This window comes from Furipterus horrens, unplaced genomic scaffold (assembly GCF_987537825.1).
Source record: "Furipterus horrens unplaced genomic scaffold, mFurHor1.1.pri manual_scaffold_4, whole genome shotgun sequence".
NCBI lineage: Eukaryota > Metazoa > Chordata > Mammalia > Chiroptera > Furipteridae > Furipterus > Furipterus horrens.
The window spans coordinates 155497453-155521552 of NW_028327174.1; the positions used below are offsets into that span (position 1 = coordinate 155497453).

Genomic DNA, 24100 nt, shown 5'->3' on the forward strand with positions numbered 1-24100 from the left:
TATTATCATTTTTGTTGAGTGGCGAAGTTATTAATTTTTAAATAATGTGGAACCAATTTTCTTTTTTCACACAAATGTCTGTCACCATAAATATTAATAGGTTCTCAGAACTTAATGAAACCAGTCTTAAAAATACTGAGACTCTTTGATGTGAAAACTGGGATCTTTCTAACTCTGTTTGCAGTTCAGATTCTTCTCAGCTCTGAGCATATTTGTATGCATTGCAATATGGTTTATTTTCTGTAATACTTAATTTAGCACTATGACTAGGACTTATCCCTCAGCTAAAATTTTGTTTAACATTAATTTTTTTGCATTATTTTAGACAATTTCTTCTCTTTTTTTTTTATGTTGGTTGCCTTCCCAGTGATCATTAAAGGGGAGAAAAGTGCTTCAGACCTAATAGAAAACAGGCAGACAACTCTCTTACTAATAAGAGTTCTTACATTTAAGCTATTTCCTTTAGTAGTAAGGAATTGGATGTTGTTTTTAGACTTCAGGTAAAACACGAGAAAGGGGACAGGTGTATAACTGATTTTACATGCCTGTACCGAACCACAACAGATTACTTTAAAAAAAGGTATAGGTAGCCCTGGCTGGTGTGGGTTGGTAAATGGAGCACCAGCCTGTGAACTGAAAGGTGACCAGTTTGATTCCCGCCTAGGGCGCATGCCTAGATTGCAGGCCGGGTCTCCAGTTGGGGGCATGCGAGAGACAAGCAATCCATGTTTCTCTCCTTCTCTTCCCCTCTCTCTAAAAATAAATAAATAAAGTCTTAAAAAAAAAAAAAACAATAAATAAAGGTATAGATAAATTCACTCTTTCAAATTATCTTCTACAAATACCAATCCAATGATCTGTTTTATTTGTTCCATTGTTTTAAATTATGAGCTTTACTATCTACAATATTTGTTATTTTTATACCATTGCAATAAAAACCTAAGGCAGATTTAAAGTTGGTGACAAGTAAATAAAACCAACTCATAAAATCAGAGATTTTTTGAGCTGGAGAGAATCATAAAGTTCCTGAGAAGCAGTAGAACAATGCCTTCCATACTCGAGTCTGAGAGAAAATGATTTTTGCCTATTGATGTCTGTGCCTAACCGAGCCAGATTTCCTTGTGAGAATAGAAATACAGACATTGTCGTGTATGTGAGAACTTTAAAAGTTTTCTACCTGTACATCCTTTTTTATTTAAAAAAAATTTTTTTTAATGAGTGTAGATTCACATGCAGTTAAGGAAAAATACAGGGAGCTCCCATATGCCTTTCACCTAGTTTCCCCAGTGGTGACATCTTGTATGACTTTAGCACAGCATTGCCACTGGGAGTTGAATGGGAACAATCCACTGAACTCTTTCAGATTCCACCAGCTTTACATGTACTCACTTGTGTTTGAGCATGGGTAGGTAGGTATACAGTTTTATCTAGTTTTATGCATATGTAGACTTATGTAACCACCACAGTTCCTTCACTGAAATGCCTCCTGCTCCCCTTTTATGTATAGCCACAGCCACCTCCCTCCCTCGCACCCTCTCTCTAGTTCCTTTTATAACCGCCGGTCTGTTTTCCATCCCCATAATTTTGTCATTTCAAAACTGCCATATAAATGGAATCGTACAGTATGTAACCCTGAAATTGGCTTTTTTCACTCAGCATAATAACCCTTGCAATCCACCAACTTATTGTGTGTATCAATGGATTGCACGTTTTTATTGCTAATATTTCGTGGTATAGATATACCACAGTTTAACCATTAACCCCTGAAGAACATATGGGTTTTCTGTACTTTTTCACTGTTACCAACAAAGCTGCTGTGAACATTTTCATACAAGTTGTTTCATAAGCACATGTTTTCATTTCTCTGGTATAAATGCTGAATGCAGTTGCTGTGTCATATGGTAAGCCCACGTTTGGTTTCGTAACAAACTGTTACACTCTTTCCCAGAGAGGCGGTACCATCTTACATTCCCACCAGCTATGTAGGAGTGACCCAGGTTCTTTTCATCCTCACCAGCATTAGCTGTTGTGACTACAGTTTCTGATAGAGCTGTATTTAAGCCTCTTGTTTAAAAATTACTTGATATATTCTCTGGCAAAGCCAAAAATAAATCCAACAAAAGAAGCAGTTTGGGGATATAAGAAGAGTGGTAAAAACGAAACAGAAATACTTACAGTTAAGTGGCTAATCACATGTCTATGGGATTTAATGCAATTGCTAGTGATTCCTAAGGAGGACAGGTCCCAGGTACAGGACTTTACCATGTGTTTTTCTAATTATAAGCATTATTATGAGACTTTAAAGGCTCTTAGCACTTCATCTAACTATTCTATAACCATTTGGTATTTCTACATTACATTGTAATTACTTGGGTATATGTTTAATGTTTGCCCACTAAGATCTGCTCTCTGGGAGACCAAGAACTATGGGACTTTATTTTCCTACCCTTCAAATCACTTAACAGGGTAGCACTTGTCTCGGTGTTAGTCCTTTGATGAAGCCTAAGAGATAACAATAGCAAACATTTTTAAAATAGGAATCTCACCTAATCAATAATAAGAGCAAACATAAGAGCAGGCTTTGGTAATTGCCTACTCATGGCTTGGTATGAAATAGAACCAGAGTAAATCATCCTATCAACATTGTGAATTTGCAGGTAATCATTTGAAATAAATTCATATTGCTCGTTTGGCCAGTGTATGTTAATGACCAGTAAGTTAATCAATTGCAACTGTGTTGATGTCTTCATCTACTCCGCTATTTATTTAGGTGGTAACTGGTGTCCCCATTTAAGACTCTCTGCTCACCACGGCTGTTCCTCTGTCCTGGAAGGGGCAGATGTTGTCCAGGCTTTTGCCAAGGTCTGCAATTCAGCTTTAATGCATGTGGGTGTTGGAAAGGGGCTTCTGGCGTTAACAGAAGGGATGAGATGATCAGTACAAGTGAGTTTCAGAGTAGCTACAAAGATCAAAATACTCTTCTGTATTGTTGTTCATGTCTGACTTTCTACTCAGTAAGAGATACCTCAATTTGAGCCCAATCTCAATATTTCAAAACCAGCTGTTCTTGTTTTTTATGGGGGGAGGGTTCCTTCTTAGATAGAGCCTATAGCTAGCTACCGAAGTAGCTTAACATTTAAAACACATCATAATAAAATATAATCATAAAATACACATACAAAATACAATACTTAATACTCATACATGACTTCACATAAGAACACATTTCCAAGGCTCAGTTCATTAAAGGCTGGTTCAATTAACATTTATTGTGGACTTGCTTTGAGCCACACAGCCTTGACATTGTAGTCTCTCATTAGTCCTCACAACAGGCCTGCAAAAAGGCATGATTCCCTTTGGGCAGATGAAGTGGAGGCTCGGGAGAGGTTAAGCTTCCCTAGGTCCAGAGACCTTGCTGAGCTGGATCCAGGATTAACACCCATGTCTCTCTGACTCCAGAACCCAGGTTTTTCATCAGTACAGTCTCCTCAAGGGGCTTGTAGATATCATGGGGGAAACGTCTGTGGAAATAAAAAATTTAAGTAATGACATAGACAGACAGATGCAGACACGAAGGGCTGTAAGTGCCTGGTGACTGGTTTTCTAGCTCTGACAAGGGGCCATTGGAGAATGTGCTGTAGGAGTTAGGAAAGGACTCTATCAAAAGTAGAGAACTTGTCTTGGCCAGGACAATGAGTTAATGAAATCTTGCCACCAACATCAGGGAAGGCGGGAGAGAGGAAAATAGTGCCAAGTGACTGAGGAACACAAAGTAAAGTTTCTGATCCAAACATTTAATTTTAAAAGTTTAATGAAAACCATAATCAAGTACATTGACACCTGCCAACTGTCACCAACGTGTGTGCACATGAAATCCTATTAATCTGAAAGCAGAACTTCTTTCTGGGAAATGTGATGGAGTTGATTGTCTTTCAGGTCTTGTTTTTCCTCTCTTGTAGCAAGGGAGATCGGGGCCTAAACATGTGCCATTGAATACTGTGTGAGCAGCTTTTGAGAATTCCCATTAACTACGGAAAATGGAGGGTTATCAAGCCACTAGTTGTTTTTTTAACTGCCACTTCAAATCAAGTGGAATATTTCAACAATTTCTACAGAAAGAATGGAAAGGGGAGACTGAAATATCTTCCTCAACACTAAGAAGCAAACCTTTTTTCTTTTCTTCCTAAAAGAAATAGTACCTAAAGATGAGAGAATTCAATATATTTCTTGAATTGGTGGTGGTGGTGTGTCTAGTAAGCATTCATTTTAATCAATGTATCATGTGGAAATATAAACATGTTTAATGTTAGCTCAAGTCTTCGGGCTTATGAAATAAAATTTATGCTGTATCTAGTATAGTAGAGTTTCTTGCCTTAGTGTGAAAAGAACCTATATGTCTTTGATTTTGGAGATGACCCTACATCTAGAGGTGAGGTGAATATAGGTCAAATGGGAGGACTCACAAAGTGTCTAAGGGGAGGGGACAAAGGGAGGGAAATGTCCCCGTGCATCACATTCTCCCCCCTGTTGGGAATCCTAGGAACCAGAGAGGAGAGTCACAGCAGGAAGGAGAAGTGGCCGCAGGAGGGCACGATGGCAGCAATGTGGCTTTGAAGATGTGTCTGGAAAGCTTTTGAGGTTGGCCAGCATGGACCCAGTTGCCATTGTCAGTGATTCACACGGATGACTGTGTGAAACAGAGCAGGGTTGTAAATACTGCAGCCACAGGAGACAAGCGGGGCGAAAAAACCCTCACGACTTAATACAGTAGAGTGGAGGCTCCACAGCTTAGGAGTAATATCTGGAATCTGGTGAGGGACCAACTTATAGAGACTTAAGGAATATCTGGGAAAATGTTACAAAATTTGAAAAATGATTCAGAAATGTGTCTAGTGGCATGTTCCTCAGCTTCTTGTGCACCTTTTAAAAACAATCTTCAGTCTAGGCAACTGGAAACACTTTTAATAGGGAAAGTGAGTTTGATTTTTATAGGACTTTATTCATTCAACATTCAATGAGCGTTTACTGAGTATCCATGGTACCTGCTCAACTTCGTTGTGAAAGGCAAGGGACCACACAGTGGTTCTAGTTCTTTCCTAAAAGATTAGCTCATACTGACTTTTGAAAAGCTTTGGCTCATATATATGATTCTTCATCCCTGTCCATATCAGTCAATACTTTTTATATGCCCCCTTCCCCTACAAATGTGCCTTTGAAGTCATCAATGTTTCTCCTTCAAAGACATTTCTAAGTATTTTGATCCATCAAGTATAACTCTTCTCACTTTTGCCCCTAGAAATTTTGTACTCCTATATGGTAAGGTGGAAAATTTTCGTAAGAGAATTTCTGCCTCCTCATAATAGTGAAATGGCCAAAATACAATCTGTTATTAATGAATTTATGTATTTAATTTTGACTTTTCATTAGAAAAGATATATCTGTGTACTTTTCTATGTGTATTCTTCAAAAGAGTATTTTTAAATTCTTTTACCTATTGATTTGAAAGAGAGAGAAGGGAGAAAGAGAAACATCTACTTGTTGTTCCACTTATCTATGCATTCATTGGTTGATTCTTATATGTGCCCTGACCGGGGATCAAACCCAAAACCTTGGTATATCAGAGTGATGCTCTAACAAACTGAACTACCCAGCCAGGACTCAAAAAGTACTTTTTAAAAGATGCAGAGTCCACTGGACAGATCAGTTGTCCATGGCTATTAAGGATGCAGGGGTGTTAAAACCTGATGTTGATTTAAAATATCTTCAGCCTACTTCAATGTGAGCCTGTCTGGAGTCCACATCTCATTAACTTCCTTTCATTTTTTCACACAAACCCATTTGCGTATTTTGCCCATGCACAGCCAGCTCCAACTGTTCCAAAGAAAACTCTTCCAGATTCCAATTCAACATTGCTTCATTTTCACCAGCACTTGGTAATCTGTCTTCAGAAGATTATGGGCAGTCTTTGTAAATGGAGTCTTGCCATCCTGTGATATTCCCCTTTCTGAAAGAGCGGTCCAATTTTTTCTAGATTATTAGAAATTTTAGGAAAAAATGTCAGCAACCTAATTTTCAAAGCACAGAGAAATTAGTGATTCCAGGTTGCACATTTACTTCCCCTGCACTCGGATGTGCAGAGAAAATAGACTTTTATAACTTTTTACCTTGCTCACTAAAATCTACTTCCCCAAACTTAAACTGACTAATAATATTTCAGTCTTTTCTGGTGTAAATAGTTACCTCTTAATTTAAATAGTCTTTAGTCAAAGTTGAACTCTCTCTCAGGGCTGGTGTAAATTATCCCTCTTTTATTACTCCATATTTTTTAGGCAAACACCATTGGAGCACATATTGACAACACACAGAGACTAGACCATTGCTATGGGCCCCTCCACTTAGGATCTTCTATTTCCACATAAAACCATCACCCTCCTGTGAGTGGGATGTGGCCCTGAGCCACCCGCTTATACGTTCTTTAATTTTGACCATATACATATGTTACTATTTTAAAAGTAAATTATAATGCCTCAAGACCCCAAAGAATTCATTTCTAGTGATACCTTGCACAACCCAGGTTTTCTGTCACTCCTTAAGATTCACCCTACAGGTAGATACTTGCTATTCTTAAATTATAAGTTGTTCAGTGCCAGTGGTGACTGTCCCAGACCTAAGATTTTTCCTGCCCTGTGGAACCTTTGATGATTTCAAAGCATGGATTGCTTGATTTCTCTGACTTCAAACCACCACAGAAATCTCACTTGATAAACCCTACATTATCCGCCTACTGAATTAGTCCTGTCATTCAACCAATAGTTTTGAATTCTTACTGTGCATAAGGCTCTGTGCTAAGTCCATGGCAGGTACAAATATTGAATAGGATAGGGTCTTTGCCTCTAAGAAGCATAGAGTTTAAAGTTTAAGTTCAAACCATCAAAGTCTTATTTATCATGGACAGATTCTCTCACTCTTCTTCCTTTTGTCCATTAGAGCAAAGCGGACAGGGGAGGAGGGGGATTTACCCAGAGAGGCAGTCCTTCAGAGGGGGTGGATGGTGGTAGATGGTGATGAGGATTCAGGAATTTCATCTCATACATTGAAGTAGATGTGGAAAGTTGGACGAAGCGTAGGCCTCTGAGTCTCACTGGACAGCTGGACAGCCTCTAGGCTGTCAGCTGTTAATTAAGCCACAAATCACTCATGATCAAGCCAACTAGAAGATATATCACAGAATGGGAAAAACTTTGCAATATTAGTATAAAATACTACTTTTAAATGTGTTTACAAAATAATTTATTAAGACAATTTCATTTGTAGGAACAAAGTGTCTATAAAGAAAAAATATCCAAAACTCATCCAATATAGAAGCTGATAAACATATATACTTACTCATATATTCAATATAATATTTTGAAATGATCGATGACTATTCCTTATAATCTGTAAGGTATACTTCTATTGCTTAGAGCTTTTTAAGTGAGCAAAAAAAGTGGTGGTGCAAATCAGTCCAGCATAAGTCAGAATGCTAAATCACTACATTGGACATTAAAAAACACGTTACTGCCATACTAGGCTAAGGATTGGATCGTTATTTCAGTGTACTTTACCAGCTAAAATTGTATGACTTGCCACAGCCTGTTTTTTTTTGTCTTCATAATATTAACAAAGAACACTCTGAGCTTTATTGAGGAAATTAAATTGTTTAAAAAGCAGCATTCAGCATTAACATGACTTCACATGCAAGTAATTCCAGGGTCTGCTTGTGGGAGGAATGGCAGATCCTTGAATTCATTTTTTTTCTTGAACCAGTGTGTCCAGGAATGTGTTTTTGCAGAAATTCTGGAGGATCCTATATTGCATTGTCTTATATTATTGAATTAACAAATGTTTTGCCAGTCATTCACTCTTGATTCAGGGACTACACTGTAGGCCGGTGGAACATTACTCAGTGCCCTTGCTACATCTTCCTGTCTCTCAGCTCCGCATTTTGTTAACGTGGTTATTCTTTAGCTCTTTTATCAGAGAATGGTCAGGTGAGATGAGTATAGAATGGAGAAAGTTTTCTGCTCTAACTGCTTTAATTAAGATCCCCCCCAAATTTTTTTTTAATCTGTACTGTCTACACCATCATCAGCAGAGACAGTGATAAGTCAACACTAAGCTGGTATAGAAATGCATTTCATTTCATTTAAGCATTTCAAAGCAATGTATTAAACTTTATTTTTGAAAAGGGCAAACATACACAAAAGTGGACAGACAGAATATTACTCTGCACCCCCATCTACGCTGTACCCAGCTTCAACAATCTTCAACTCATGGCCAATCTTGTTTCAGCCCACTGTCCCTCTGCCCACAGAACTTGTAGCACATTGTAGGCATCACATCATTTTACCCATATATGAGCAAGAATTCCTAAAATCTAAGGACTCTTTAAAAAAATAAGTATAACCTCATTATCATACCTTTACAAATTTAATAATTCTTACTAATCATCAAATACATAGGGTTCAAATTTCTAATTCTTTGAGAAATGACTTTTTTTCATTTGGATCAGGATTTAAATAGGACCTACTTATTAAATCCCTCCCATCCCCTTATAAGTTGTTTTTTTCATGGTCAGAGTATTTGTTGAAGAAATTGGTTTGTTTTTTTCATGGTTTTTTTTTTTTTTTTTTTAAACAAGCTGCTCTCTCCTGTTTTTCCTATAGATTGGATGTTGGATCTAGAGGTTTGGTCAAGTTTTGGTTTGACTTCTTCCTATTTGGTCTTGCCTTCTCCCTTCAGGAGACACGTAATGTTAGAATGCCTTTCTGTGATTTTAGATCCATTAGTTCATTAGGAGTTGTAAAATGGTGATTTCATTTGCTCATATGTTAGCTAGAACACTCAAAGGATTTCTAAACAAGAGTGCCTGACACATAGTAGGTGCTCAATAAAATATTAACGGCTTGGGTTAGTGTCCATGACATGGGAATTATTACATGCCTTTGATAGAAAGCTTGCTTGTCTGAGGTCCAATTAATAAAACATTTCTTTTCATCTGAGAATCACCATCTGTCTCCATTCTGCATAAAGCATCACTTAGATTGCTTGCGTTGCATTGTCTTTGTCACTCTGAATATCTTTTGGTGCTGGGTACCAATTTTTAAACGTGGCTGTTTTTACAAGTTCTTTTAGACTTATTTGATGATCTTTCTCAGTTTTATGCCAACTTAATTTTGCGTTCCTTACCTATTGGAGAAGCAGAGACAAAGGACAGGAAAGCTAAGGAGGCCCTGAGATGTGTTTCAGAGAAGAGCCTCGTTAGGGCCAGCACCAAGCACCCTTGAACCTCTGGGAAAGGTCTTTGCAGTTGCCCCAGCCTGTGATGCACTCTCCTTGCAAAGTCTTCCTAAAAAGAAAGTGATATTTTTCCCAGACTCCAAGCTCAACCTTGTTTATAGCAAAACAAGCTTGCCTTTTAGCTGCCATTTAGTGTGCATACAAAACAATAAATTAAAAGAGTCGGTAAATCACAGCTTGATTTTTTGCCCTTGACACAGTGTGTATAAATATCTCTGGTATGGGTAGGTTTGAAAACATTCTTGACTATTATCTTTATTTTTCTGACCACATAGAGCACATAATCACAGTAAATGCCTTCAGTGCTGTAAAATTTTCACAATTATTGTTATCATGAAGCAAGAGATCAGATTCTCATATTTCAGACATAGATGGAATGCTATACATTCTTGTTGCTGAATACTATGGTATTGTTTGTTCACTTGAAAAGTAATATAGCAAATACACACTTCTATGTTCAGAGTGCACAGCAGGGAACACAAAGTAAAACTTATATGAGCGGAGCACTCTTGTGTATACGGTTGGAAAAATATAGTTACCACCTGAGGTCAAATTTTACTCCATAGAGGGACACTGATAATGTGCTTGGGTTTTCAGAGGAAAGACATACTGTATATCCAGCATTTTGTTGAGATCATGAATATAATTTTCATGGAGGTAAGAGTTAAGATAGGCTTTGAAAAACCAGTAAGATTTTAAAAGATAGTAACAACCTTCCAGAAGAAACAGCAGGGCTTCCATCTTCAGGGCACATGTAGGGGTAAATAAGGGATTCCAGTTTAAATCACCTGGAAAATGTCTCTGGGCTGGTATTAAATAACAGAAGTTGGCTGGAGTCATAGTAGAGAGGACCTTGAATGTCAAGTTGAGGCGCTGGCATCAAGCAGCAGTGAGAGACTAAAGGCTTTGAGCAGGGATGTGATGGGACCTGGTCAAGTGAGGGTGTCAGGAATGGATCAGAAAGGAGAGAAAAAGGAAGCTGAAATCAGCACATTAACAAGAAAAAAACATTTCAATGCTAGAAGCTTCAGGACTGGGCAACTTAATGAAAGGAAAAAGGAGTCATGGAGTCTGAAATCCACAGTAGAATTATTTCAAATAAAAGAGAAGTGAGGAAAAAGAACTGCTTTGGGGGAAATAAGAGCTTAGGGTGGCAGCAAGACAGTGTACAGAAGTTCAGGAGTGTCTAGAAGGCCATTGGAAATATATAGAGCTAGATCTTAGGAGTGAGTTCAGACTAAAGATAGCATTTTAGGAATTGTCTATAGAGAGATGGTAGTTGGAATATACCTCTAAATATTCTCAAATCTATGGATTTCCCTCTTGAAGTCCCCCTGCCATCACCTCTTTCAAGTATCATCTCCTCTCACCTGCACTACTGAAATAGTCCCCAGTCAAAAGTAGGAACCCCTTGTGTGGGGTGTCTCCACAGTACCCTGATTTTTTTTCCTCCCAGGCCTATTCCAATATGTAATTCAGGCTTGTGTAATTTTGAGGATGGTAGAGTTATGTTTTACTTACCCTTGAAGATCCAGCAACCTCCATGGTGCCTGGCACAGACTAGACACTCAAAATTATTTTTCCAATGAAAAAGTAAGTAAATATCAGTCCTGAAAAGTAGAGAAAGAAACAAGTTAACAAGAGAACTCTGTTGAACACCTGTAGGCTACAGAAAGAAAGAACAGGAAAAACAAGTAGGCAAACAACCAAGAGAAGGCAAGACAGCGCTAAGGTCGAGTGGAGATTCCAGGACTGTCAGCCATGATTGATGCTACAAGTGGAGGAGGAACTGGACAGCAAGAACAGCTAACATTTATTGGATGCTTCCCCTATGCCAGTTACTGTTCTAAGACTTGATGTGGATTAATTCGGTCTTCACACTAACTCTGTGAAGTAGGTGTCCCTGTTATCTCTCCTGTACAGAAGGAGTAACGAGTCCCAAAGGGGTTCTATACTTTGCCCAAGGACAAACAAGTGGGGGAGTCATGAGTCCCAGAGCATGCAGCTACTACTCCAGCTCTTTCTAGCAGCGAGGCAGCTAACAGTGTGCAATGCAGGGTTAAGGAGTGTGGCGGAGAAGGTGGAAAAGAAGAAGGAGGTCCAGCTACTCATTATGACCTTTGGCCATGAAGAGAGGATAGCAGTGTCTAGCATTCCGTGTTAGAGCATCTCCTACATTAAGTCTCCAAATCTATAGAAACTATATGTGGCTAGAGCATTCCTAATGCATCACTGGCCATTGGAGCCTGGAGAATATGCTTTTATTTTAGGAACAGATCATTTTGATCACATCTTACGGATATTATAACAGCTGCCTTGACATTGACTTTTTTTTTTTTTTTTACATTACATTCCAATGCTATTATTCACTTAAAATAGCCCTTGAGAGAGAGACAAAAATTTGGCTTTGGCAATAAAAAACATTGTAGTAACCCAACTTGCTTGCAGTTTTACATACCTATGAATCTTTTATTTTTTTTTTTGGTTTAATGTTTTTTTTTTTTTCAACTGAGGAAGTATAGTCTTGCCCAAACTAGATGGAAAAGCACCTTATTTGCATTACAACCTGTGTTTTGCATAACAAATGCACAGATATAGAATCCACCAGCATCAGCTAGGTCAGACAGACATTCTGGGGAACAAATGTGTGCCTGAGTGACAGACTAGACTGATGGGTGGTTGTCAAGTTGCAGAATGTTACATACTCTCAAAGCTCACAATGTTAAGATTTTGGCAGGTTTATATATTCCTTTAATTAAAGAACTGGAAGGATACGAATAACAGAACTATTCCATTCCTAATTGATGTAGATCTGCAGTGTTCGTGACTAAAATCTGTTCCCAGAATTTTTCATTACAGAAGTTTTTAATTTGATTTAAAATATATGCCTATATAGTTATCTTTTTCCACCTTAACTTTTTTTTTATGGGTAGTGATTTTGCCTAGGCCAAGATCTATCATGTCTTTTCCATGCAAGGGATTTGAATTTATCATTTTTAAGGTTTTTACTCTGAAAGTAGGAGCTTGACATCCTAAGGACAATGCAGCCTTGTTCAAGGATGCTGACGACTCAATTTAAGAGTAGAGAGAATATGAATCTCTTTTGAAAATTTATTTGTAGCTTTTTCTTAATTTCTCTTGAAGTTTAGTTTAAAAAAATAAACCAGGACACACATTTGACCGCTTAAAGCATTTAGGATAGCATCAATAGCTAAACCTGGACCACAGCCTAACTTGGTATCACTTATAAAATGAACATGTTCTCTTTGGCCTGTCCTTGGGCAGGAAAAGAGACTTCAAGTACAAACCAAGCAGTTCAGATTGAACATTGCATTAAAAATATAAGAAACCTTATTTCCTGAAGAAAGCTTTTTGACAAGCAGAATTAATTTGTGTATGCTTTACAGAAGAAAATGAAATAAATAGGATGGTATCAGGCGTGCCTTTCAGTCTTAACACTCTTCATGGCGCCACTCCAGTTGCCTGTTAGGGACATTGACCGCATTGTCACTAGGTCTGATTAGAATTTATTTCTGAAGCCATTTCAGCACATTGAGGGAACACTTACTAATGGATACTGTGAGCTGTTAGGGCACAAGGCTATGGGTTTTGCCAATGTAAAAGAAGACTGTTCCCTTAGACAGACCATGATGCCATCATTTTATAGCCCCTTGACCAGAATTACTGTGCTGACCACTGACCTTTTCCGGTTGAACATCCAAACGATACTCTTGGGTACCCATCAACCCAGAGCTTTCAAAGGAAACAGGATTCATCAAAAGGGTACTGGTAAGCAGCTAGAAATGCAGTTGGGTTTTGTTGAATTTTTATGAATTTTTTTTATTTCAGAAGTATAACTACAGGGGTGTTTTTTTCACACTGATACTTATAATTGCTTGTGCTAGCATGAGCGACAAGTCACCATGACTTATTGTGATAATAACTAGCAGTTAATTGAGCTCTTTCTTTGTGCAGAAACCCTTCTATTTTTCAGGCGCTTTACCTGCATTACCATATTTAATTTTCACAAGCACCCCATGTAATAGGTAATATTATTGTCACCATTTACAGGGGAAGAAACAGAGACATAGGAAGGTGATATAATCTGCCTAAGGTCACAGAGTCCATGCTCTTTATCCAACAGACTAAGAAGGGACTCACTAGCACTGATAAATGTGAGTGGGAAAATTGACATCTGAAGGTTGTGATCACCATGTGGGTTTATTTTATGGAGCTCTTGTGGACACAATTCGCAAGCCGTCCACTCAGTATGGTTGAGAGAAAGAGAGGCCTAAGACCCTTTTGCACTTGTTTCTGTCTGAAGAAAGCATCCAGTCTCTGTTAGTGTTTTCTTTTAAGAGGCTGGGTTCTTGGCAACCCCAGTGCAGAGCTGTCCTGCTTTCCTCCACGGCTCCATGCTACTTTGGGGAGAGAGGGGTGGGGAGCTCATAACCAGTCCATGGGTTTGATGCTGCAATGTTGGCTCAGTGCAGAAGAGCTCTTCCTGTCACCCCTTCTTCCTCTGCCAGTCTTGGAGTCACCCCTCCTTAGGTTGGGGAAGCTGGTTTCGCATTGCTACTGGGCCACTCTCTTGCCACTTGGGTTAGAAAGTTTTATGGCCTAAAACTTATAAGTAATAAGATTCTCCTCTTAGCTCTTGCCTGCCTCCTTTCCAAAAGTACTCAGCTTAGTATCTGAGAGATGAAGGCTAAACACTCTGGAAAAACTGATACTCATTTGCAGCCCACTCTCAGTTTTCCTCATTGACAGCAAACAGGTACCAGACCCAAGGATAACCATATGTTTCCAGGGCCACATAAGCCTTTGTTCACAAGGCTGCTGTCCAATGGTATCCGTGAAGTGGCAGCCGCGGGCATGTGAGTCCTCAGGCCTGTCTGCTCTTTACAGTACCATAAATGTCTGCTCCAAAAGCAGTTGCACTGAGGGAAAATCGGAAGTGTAAGAAATTCTGGGTGTTCAAATCCCAGGTTTAACAAATATCTCTAGACTCTGATTTTCAAAAGCATTTCCTCACTAGGGTACAGTGAGGAAGTTATCATGTTTGTTCGGAGACTGTGCTGCCACACTCAGTTGGTCTCACTTTCTGGGTGGTTTTGATTTCCTGAGCAGCTTTGTGTGAGAAATGCCAGGCACTAAGAATTCTGTTGAAGAGGAGACTCATATGCAAACTACTTGAAAAAAAACTTTACCATAAAGGAAAATACCCCACTGAAGAAGGGTTTCAAGTGTCAAAGCCTCACCTCTACTCAAAAGCCATGTTGACTGACTCTATCTTGACCTTTCTGTCACTTTCCTCTCAGAATACCACTGTCTCATTGGCTGCATCCAAGTAGTTTTAATTCCTTCTCTTCCCCACCCACTCTTTGCTAAGTGGATAATTAAGCAGTAAGTCTTGTTCTTTGCTGAGATCATAATTTTATAAAAGACTTGCTACAGAACCAAATGACAACGTCGAAAGGCAAATTTGGAAAGGCCACTAAACTCCAGCAACGTTAAGCTTTTAAGAACAGAATCCAAACAGAAACACATTCCAGCTGAGCCTTCATGCTGAGGAGGGTACAGATTTGTAGAGACCATTGGTTGGTGGTTTCTCTGCCCTAGTGCTTAAGAGCATGGATGCTGGAATTGACTTCCTGGTTTCAAATCCCAGCAATGCCACTTACGACCTGTGTGGCATTGAACAAATTACTTTATCTCTGTGTCTCAATTTTTTCACCTGTAAAATAGAGACAAATATAGTACATAGCTCAAGGGTTGTGAGTATTGAATCCAAGTAAACCACTTAGTACCTGGCACATGGAAGGTGTTCAATAAATGCGTTAGTGAAATGTTCATGGATGATTAGGAGAAGATGTGCTTACTTTAGATTTCTATAAAAATATTATCTTGGAGCCATTATGATAATCTTCACTGTATATGACCTAATAATACTTCAAATGTTTTTATTTTGATTTTTCCTCTATCAGCCACCCCCTGGGAGGATGCAAGCGCTATGTACTTGTGTATCTAGAGCTCTCTTGTTCTGCATAGATGAGACAAGCCATTTGAGTTGACCGGCCTTCTGGTTATTTTTCTTATTCAGGTGCTAGAAAGCTTCAAGATCATGGACTATAGCCTTTTGCTGGGAATCCACAACTTAGACCATTCCCTCAAAGAGAAAGAAGAAGAGACCTCACAAAATGTGCCTGATGCGAAGCGGCCTGGGATGCAGAAGGTTCTCTACTCAACAGCAATGGAATCCATCCAGGGTCCAGGGAAATCTGGGGACGGGGTCATTACAGAGAACCCAGACACGTAAGCGCAGCCACCCCCCCCCCACACACACACAATTACAAACATTCTTGGGTGGGGCAGCCCACATCATTGAGTAATTAAATACAATCATGTTCCCTTCATGGTGGCTCTTTGGAGATAGATTCCTACTTAATGCTAAAATGAATTAAGCCAGGCTTTCTTTCTTTCTTTCTTTGTTTTTCCCCCCAGTGAAGAGACTTTAAGGGCAGGACTCATGTGTGGGTAGGGTGAAGGCAATATCAACAATAGCTATCCAGGTGCTCAAAGACTAGAGCCAAAGGGACAATGGGAGGAGCCCCATGGGCCCTGGAGAAGAGGTGCCAGAGCAAACTGCGGTTGTGGGACACAGCCATGGCTGGAAGCCTGGAATGAAACATGGAGGATACCCTAGTCTCTCTCCTCTTGCCCTCTGCTCTTCTTTTTTTGAATTCTATTTTTAATTAAAGTTTACATTCAGTATTATTTTATATTAGTTTTACATGTACAGCATAGTGGTTAGACAATCATATACTTTACCAAGTTTTCCCCTACATATTTCCAGCGCCCACCTAAGCTAGGCTTCATTTCTATTCTGTGGATAACTGGGTTATTATCATTATTTCACCCATATGGGTCACCCCCCAAAAAATGGCTCCATTTTTAAATGATGGCTGAAAATGTTTTTACCCCTATTTGCTACATATACAAAACACCCACCGTACTTGAATTTTAATAAACACGTATTTAAGCAAATACATGATAGGACTTATGTTTCCAATTCAGAGCTTCTTACCTGCATAAGAAGATTCTGTTGTTTTAGACATGTGACAGTAACTTCAGGATTAGTTTACATGTTGTATAAAGGTCATATTGACTAACAGAAACAATTACAACCAAAGAAAATTATTGTAATTGTTGACTGAATCACATGAGTGTACCAGCTGAGCAAGGAGACTGAAAGGAAGAAATTTTCCTTGGCTATAAGTTACTGCCTCCTACGATTCTTCAACAAAGACTAAACTGGCATATTTCACTTGTATAAAGGAAATTCATATGTATTACACATTTAAAAAATCCTTGCTTGTAAATCCACCTAAATGTCTAATAGCCAATTAAACAAATTATTCTCTATCAATAATGAAACACTACACAGTCATTAAAAAAATACATTAGCACTGAATATTAAGAAATGGTCATCCTTTAGCAAGTGAAAAATTCAGGTTATGAAACAAAATAATCACTTTTGTGGATTAATAAATATATACACATACACAAACATACTAGAAAGGTGTACTAAATTTTAATAGTGGTTGGTTATCTTTGCATCCTAGGAATAAATTCCTTATATATTTTTTCTTTGTGCTTTTCTATATTTTATTTTAAAATCTCATAGTGAATATATAAAAGTGTTGCATTTTTAAAAAGCAATATTTTAAAATACTTTAAAAATTCTTGCTCATGGTTTTAAAATAGGATCTTTTAAAATTGTATTCTTTGTACCCATCTCTTAAGAGCTGACAGCTTTGGTATCATTGTCCTTTATGGGAAGTACATGATTCTGGATTCCCAAGGAAACTTTTAACTGAGACCAGGGGGAAAAAAAATGATGACGAGAGAGAGACCCCAGAATTCTTAAAGATTGTCCATTTTTATTTACAGCCTATTTATTAGAAATTATTTTTAACTTCCTGTTCTTATAATATATTACAAAATATTTTCTCTTTTGCTCTATCAACAGAATGGGAGGGATTCCAGCTAAAAGCCATAAGGGAGAAAAATTGCTTTTATTTATGGGCATTATTGATATTCTGCAGTCATATAGGTAAGAAATTTGGGGAAGTAGTCTTTTATTATTTCAAAATAATTCAACAAAAGATTCTGAAAATTCACCAAGCAGGAGTGATTTTACATTCTCATTTTATTTTTCTTTTTTTTTTTTTTTTTTACATTTAGGTTAATGAAGAAGTTAGAACATTCCTGGAAAGCTCTTGTTTATGATGGGGTAAGTGGCCTATGTTCCTTGTTAAACTGTATATTTTTCTAATTTCTCAGACACTTCCTGAAGTCTCTGTGTGTCTGGGAAGAAGTGTCACTAGACTTGGAGAGGAAACAAGGGTCTTCATAAACTCAGAATTGGGCTTGTAAATTGTTCAAATCCAAGGACAAAGATAACATAAATTTGAACAGCTATTCAGACAGTGGACATCCAGTCTGGTCGCTAGGTCCAGGCCAGGAAAACAAAATATCTTGTTTCTATGTGAAATCTGAAGGGCCCAATTATGAAATGATAATGAGAAAATTGAGACTTTTTATAAGCACTGGGAGGATCAGGAGGACAGTTGAATGTTCTCACAAGACCAAACTAAAGAGGGGTTTGAACCTGACTTTGATAGCAGACAGCCCTGGATTTGAACCCTGCATTCACCACTTTACTAGCCATATAACCCAGAAATATTGCTTTTTATTTGACCTCTCTTAGCCTGGTTTCCCACCTATACCAGGGCGCAAAGCCATAGTACCTTTTACCCACCTCATAGGACTAATGTGAAAATTAAATAAGATAATGCACTTTGGTGTTCAACATGATACCTAACATATAATAAGGACATAGAAAATGAAGTTGTTATGGAGTCTATACATGACTAAAGCTGACTGACAAGAGAATGTCCTTTGGACCCAAAATTGGGATAACAGAAGAACACAGTTACTTATCCAGAAACAGCCTCTCTCTGTTTCTGCCCTTTTCCCATCCCTGCCTCCCCCTTCCCCACAAGAGTTTCCCTGTCTAAATGTTAGATGTGAACTTCCTGCTGCTCACAGAACATTCACTGGCCTCAGCCTTCCTCAGTTAATAATCTCAAGTGACAATTCCAAAGAATATATTGGTCAAAGATTTGCTCACACATTTTTAAAAGATGTTAGCATATGCTTTCCTTGGAAAAAGGATAAATTATAGAAGCTGTTCTTCATCTAGAGGAACACCCACATTCTCAGTTCTGAGGAAGACTGTTAATAACCCTTCAGCATGAAATCTGCATTTTGTCCACACACAAAGGAATGACCTCCGTCAGAATGCACTTTTAAACAACAGGTTCACGAGTTCGTTTCCAAGAATTAAATTTAGGCTTATTATTTGGATCAAAGATTCCTTCTTTCAAAAGACCAAGGTTAGTTATTTTCCCTTTCAGATGAGAAAAGCAGAGACTTCATACTGCCTTGAACATGGAAGGAGAGAGAACACTCGCTCTTGCATCCCCCTTCTGTTTTTTGAGAACTTTAATTCCCTGTTTCCAGATGAGATTGCTGATCAGAATGGCCTAGTCCTCTGCTGATCAGATGCTTCTGAGAGGCTCCTACCTTTGTCTAGTTAAAACATATCTTCTTTTTTGGGTGTTGGTTTTAATACATTCTCTGTGCTGATTATATACTTATGAAATTGTAAGCAATAATTAAGACTTACTGTCTGCTAACAAACATGCCTCTTATTTAAACAATGTTTCTTCATACCAACGAGAACCACAGACCAACTTCTGTTAGAAGGCAGGGCTGAGTCTTAATCATTCTGCACCCTGAGATATTTCTACATTACTGTGCTTGTTGAAAATCTGTTTCTACTTCAGACAGGAGCTGCCAGACTACTGGGGAGAGTACATGTCAAACCCATGGGAAGTTTCCCACCACATATACAGCATCACTGATAGTCCAAGGACCATTACAACGTGGGCAAAGAGGGCTCCTCTATCCGATGTCCCTCATAAATGCTGATTACAGAATTACCTTGTGCCTCATGTTAGCTCCGAGTGTTACAGGTGAAAAAATACAGACACTCTGTTCCCACGATCACACGGCTTTTTAATGTTAGAATGAACACAAGCACCAGGTCTCTCAACCTCTGGTCCAATGTATGTTTTTTCTTCCAAACCCACTGCAGACACTTCATAGTATCTAAAGAAATTTTTAGGAATTTTCTTATTGGAATCCACAATCTGGGAATCAAAACAGAGCATTATATAAGCAAATGTACTATTTCTAGAGTTATATATCTTGGATAGTAAATAAATGATTAGTGAATGAAAACATACAAAATTAACTCCTTCATTTATTTTCTTTCCTGGATTTATAGTAAAATATCCCATTAGTCCTAAAGACTCCTACCAAGCATGAAAGAATTGAGTTAATTTAAATGCAATTCAATCTAATCAGTAGATGATTCAGTGTAATGGGGCTCATCTCCTAGGAATCTTCCTGGTGTCTATGCACCTTATTACTGGGAGATTAAACCAGCACGCTTTTTGGGGGGCCTGATATCACTCTTATATCAGGATTGTTTTGCTTGTTTATATCCTCAATTTGTTCCTGACTGAAAGTACTAGCCTTCATTCCAGAATACTTGAGGCACTGGCTGCTTTTAAAAGAATTTAAAAGCCCCTCATGGCATACAGTGGAATAAGGATTAGTGGTTTGGGTTTATAAAACAGAGTCTTTATGCTGTCTTTCACCTGTCCCTCTTTATGCTTTATTTCATCATGAGTGTCTAGAATCTTTGCTCAGATTGAGTCTTGTGCCTCCTCCCCCAGCCCAACTCCTGGGCCCCACAGGACCCAGGACACAGGTCTTACCTGGCTCTTGACATCCACACCTTCTGGGTAAGGACATTGGCTAACAGAGAGCCAATGCATCTTTCTAAAAAGAAAGAGCCAAAAAATCGCATAGATCTTTCTTCTAGCTTGTAAAGAACTGAGAGGTAAACCTGTGATACCTGATTTGTCTTTTCAGGACACTGTTTCAGTTCATAGACCAAGCTTTTACGCAGACAGATTTCTAAAGTTTATGAATTCCAGAGTTTTCAAGAAAATTCAAGGTAAGATTCTTTTTTTTTTTTTTTTTAATGATTTTATTTATTTACTTTTAGAGAGAAGGGAAGGGAGGGCTAAAGAGTAGAGAAACAGTGTTTGGTTGCCTCTCACGAGTCTGCAACCCAGGCATGTGCCCTGACTGGGAATCAGACTGGCGACCCTTCGGTTCACAGTCTGGTGCTCAATCCACTGAGCCACACCAGCCAGGGCAAGGTAAGATTCTTATGATATTTTTTTTTTTCTTTTAGCACTTATATGCTGACTTCACTATATCTACCTTTGCAAGATTTCATTGGAAGAGTTTAGATTATTTATTTCCCAAAAGCAGTAATCATATAGTAATTATGTTAAGTATCCCAGTCAGGTATTTATTGATGTCATAATCATTAAAGTCCTACTTTGTAGTGAAAAGATTTTGAAACTGCCTAAAATTTCAACCCTGTAAGATGTTTGTTAAATATATTATGATGCAATCAAATAATAGAATAATATACAACAAACAAAAATGGTGTATTGAAGGAACATTTAGTCCTTATAGATTTATTCACACTTATAAATACTTATTGGTCTGCATACCTAAATGCACGACAAAATTCTAATGGGATATATAAAAATGTTAACAGTAGTTATTCTCATGCTGTATTCTTCAGGATAGACCACATTAGATCACAAAACACTTCCAATAAATATTTAAAAATTAAGCAAGAGTGTGATGAGGGAGAGAGGAGGAGGTGGAGTAGGATGTAAGAGGGATAAATGGTGATGGATGAAGACTTGACTTGGTGTGGTGAACACACAATACAGTGTACAGACAATGTGTTGTAGAATTGTACACCTGAAACCTGTATAATTTTGTTAACAGTGTCACCCCAATAAATTCAATAAAAAGGAAAAAATTAAAAAATCAAGATTGAAATTATACAAAGAAGCTTACTTTAAAAATCTATTTTAGTACTTTTATTTTTAATTTTTTTAAGAACCTCTACACTATTTTCTATAGTGGTTGTACCAATTACATCCCCATCAAGTGCAAAGGGTTTCCTTTCTTCAGGTCTTTGCCAAGACTTGTTATCTTGTGTCTTTTTGCTAATAGCCATTCTAACAGTTGTGAGATGATATCTCATGGTTTTGAGTTGCATTTCCCTGGTGATTAGTGATGTTGAACATCTTTTCATCTACCGGTTGGCCATTTGTGTGTCTTCTTTGGAAAAATGTCTATTTAGGTCCTTTGCTCATTTTTAATTAGATTATTTGTTTCTTTTGCTATTGAGTTATATGACTTCTTTTATATTTTGGATATTAACTCTTTAGCTGATGTATGGTTGCAAACATTTTCTCAAATTCCAGAGGTTGCCTCTTAATTTTTTTTTTTTTTAATTGTTTCTTTTGCTCGGCAGGAGCTTTTAAGTTTGATGTAGTCCCACTTATTTATTTCCGATTTTATTGCTTTTGCTTTTGGTGCCATATCCAAAAAATTGTTGCCAAGACCAATAGCAAGGAGCTTTTTCCCCCTGTGTTCTCTTCTAGGAGTTTCATGGTTTCAGGTCTTAAATTTAAGTCTTTAATACATTTTTAGTTCATTTTTATGAGAGTAAAACCCTTCCAGTGTAAAAATATTGGAAACTACAAAAATATTCAGAGAACAATGAATATTACTTGATACCCCACAATCCAGGAATATCCACCATTAATATTTTGATATACCTCTTATCAATGTTTATCTCTGTGCTTTGTATATTTTCATAAAATGGTAGTAGAATAGTGTACAATTTTATGTATATGTCCTTAATTTTTCACATAATATTATAACATAGTTTCCCATATGATTGTATAGTCTATGAAGACACCATTTAAAATTGCGCTGCAAAAATATATATAATAAAATTGTGATGCAACAGTAAAATTATTTGAGTGTGCCACAGTCTATTTAACTATTTTTCATTATTGGGCATTTAAATGGTCCTTTTTCTATTTCTAACTAATACTTTATGAATATCGTTTCAGATAAATTTTGTGTCCAAACTTATGATTATTATTTTAGGATACATTTCAAGAATACTAGGGTGTTAAAATGCACATAACTGCAGAGATAGATTATACCACTGTAGACTTCCAAATGAGTCTGAACCCTTCTAACCCTTAGCCAGAATTATTCTTTTTAAACTATGCTACTCTGATAAGGAAAAGATGTTATCTGGTTGTTTTATTTTTGTATTTCTTAAGTACTGGTGAAGTTCAGCCATTATTCATGTTTATTAGGCATTTGTCATTCCTTTGAGAATTGAGCTTTGTGGTATTTGCTCATTTATATTAGGTGTTTATTATTTTTCCAAATGATTTATATGAGTTCTACAAGTTAAAGATATCAATCTTTTTTTAACATTTTTTTATTCTAGGAAAAACTTTCATTTCATATACAATTATTTCAATGCTATCTTAAAATTGATCTCAAACTGAGACCAATTAAAGTAAATTCTCTAAGGATTTTTTGTTGTTGCATTTATTTATTTATTTATTTAGCCTAAGATGGACCATAAAATACACAGTGTTTATTCAGCTTGCAGGCCTATGTGAATACCAGCTTGTGGTCTATTTATCCCAAGGTTGAAAAGCATGACTCTCCTGTGCCCTGGTTCATTTACGGAGGATGTGGTCTTGGTGTCCCAGCTTTAGTGAGAGCCCTCCGTGAGAATCCCCATCTTGGGAGATTTGCTTCCTTAGCCAAATAGGGTTTCATGATGCAGTCAGTGGCATCTTCAATTCCATGAACTATGGCATGTGTTGCAAATCTTTCCAGTTATGTAGTTTATTGTGTTTTTAATGTAACAAGTACTTTACTTCTCAAGTCATCAAATCTATTGACTTTTTCCCACTTTGATTTTTAATCTATTTGTATAACATCTTTATGGAGATATAATTCACACACCATGGGATTTACCCCCTTAAAGTGTACAATTATGCAATTCTTAGTATATTCCTACAGTTATGCAACCATCACTATTGTCTAATTTTAGAACATTTTCTTTATCCCCCAAAGAAATCTCATACCCATGATTGTTACTCTCCATTCCCTCTCCTTCCCAGCCCTGGCAACGACTAATTTATTTTCTGTTTCTATGGATTTGTCTATACTGGATAGTTTATATAAATGGAATCATACAGGATGTAGCCTTTTGTGTTTGGCTAGTTTACTTAACATATTGTTTTCAAGGTTTAGCCATCTTGAAATTTTTTTGTTTTATTGCTGGATAATATTCTATTTTATGGATATATGTCACATTTTGTTTATCCATTCATTAATGGAGGGTTATTTGCATTGTTCTTTTGGCTATTATAAATAATGAAGTTATCAGCATTCATGGACAAGGTTTGGCATGAAACATGGACATGGCATATGTTTTCATTTCTCTTGGATATATACCTAGGAGTAGAATTGCTAGATCAGATGGTAGCTCCATTTTACATTTTGAGGATATGCCCAACTATTTTCTAAAACAGCTATATCACTTTGTGATCCCACCAGCAACAAACAAAGGATCCAATTTATCTACATCTTCCCAATGTATGTTATTGTTGGTCTTTTATTTTAGACATCCTAGTGGGTATAAAGT

The 24100-nt window shown here is 37.5% G+C and overlaps 1 protein-coding gene across 2 annotated transcripts in view; it reads left to right on the plus strand.

Moving 5' to 3' along the window:
• PIP5K1B (phosphatidylinositol-4-phosphate 5-kinase type 1 beta) overlaps positions 1-24100 on the plus strand; it is a 326134-nt gene that overhangs the window by 205185 nt on the left and 96849 nt on the right. For both annotated transcript variants that reach the window (XM_090275861.1, XM_090275862.1), the window contains exons 8-11: positions 15443-15654; positions 17372-17455; positions 17587-17635; positions 20410-20494. In XM_090275861.1, coding sequence (XP_090131987.1) covers positions 15443-15654; positions 17372-17455; positions 17587-17635; positions 20410-20494 — 430 coding nt within the window. The remainder of the gene's footprint in view (positions 1-15442; positions 15655-17371; positions 17456-17586; positions 17636-20409; positions 20495-24100) is intronic.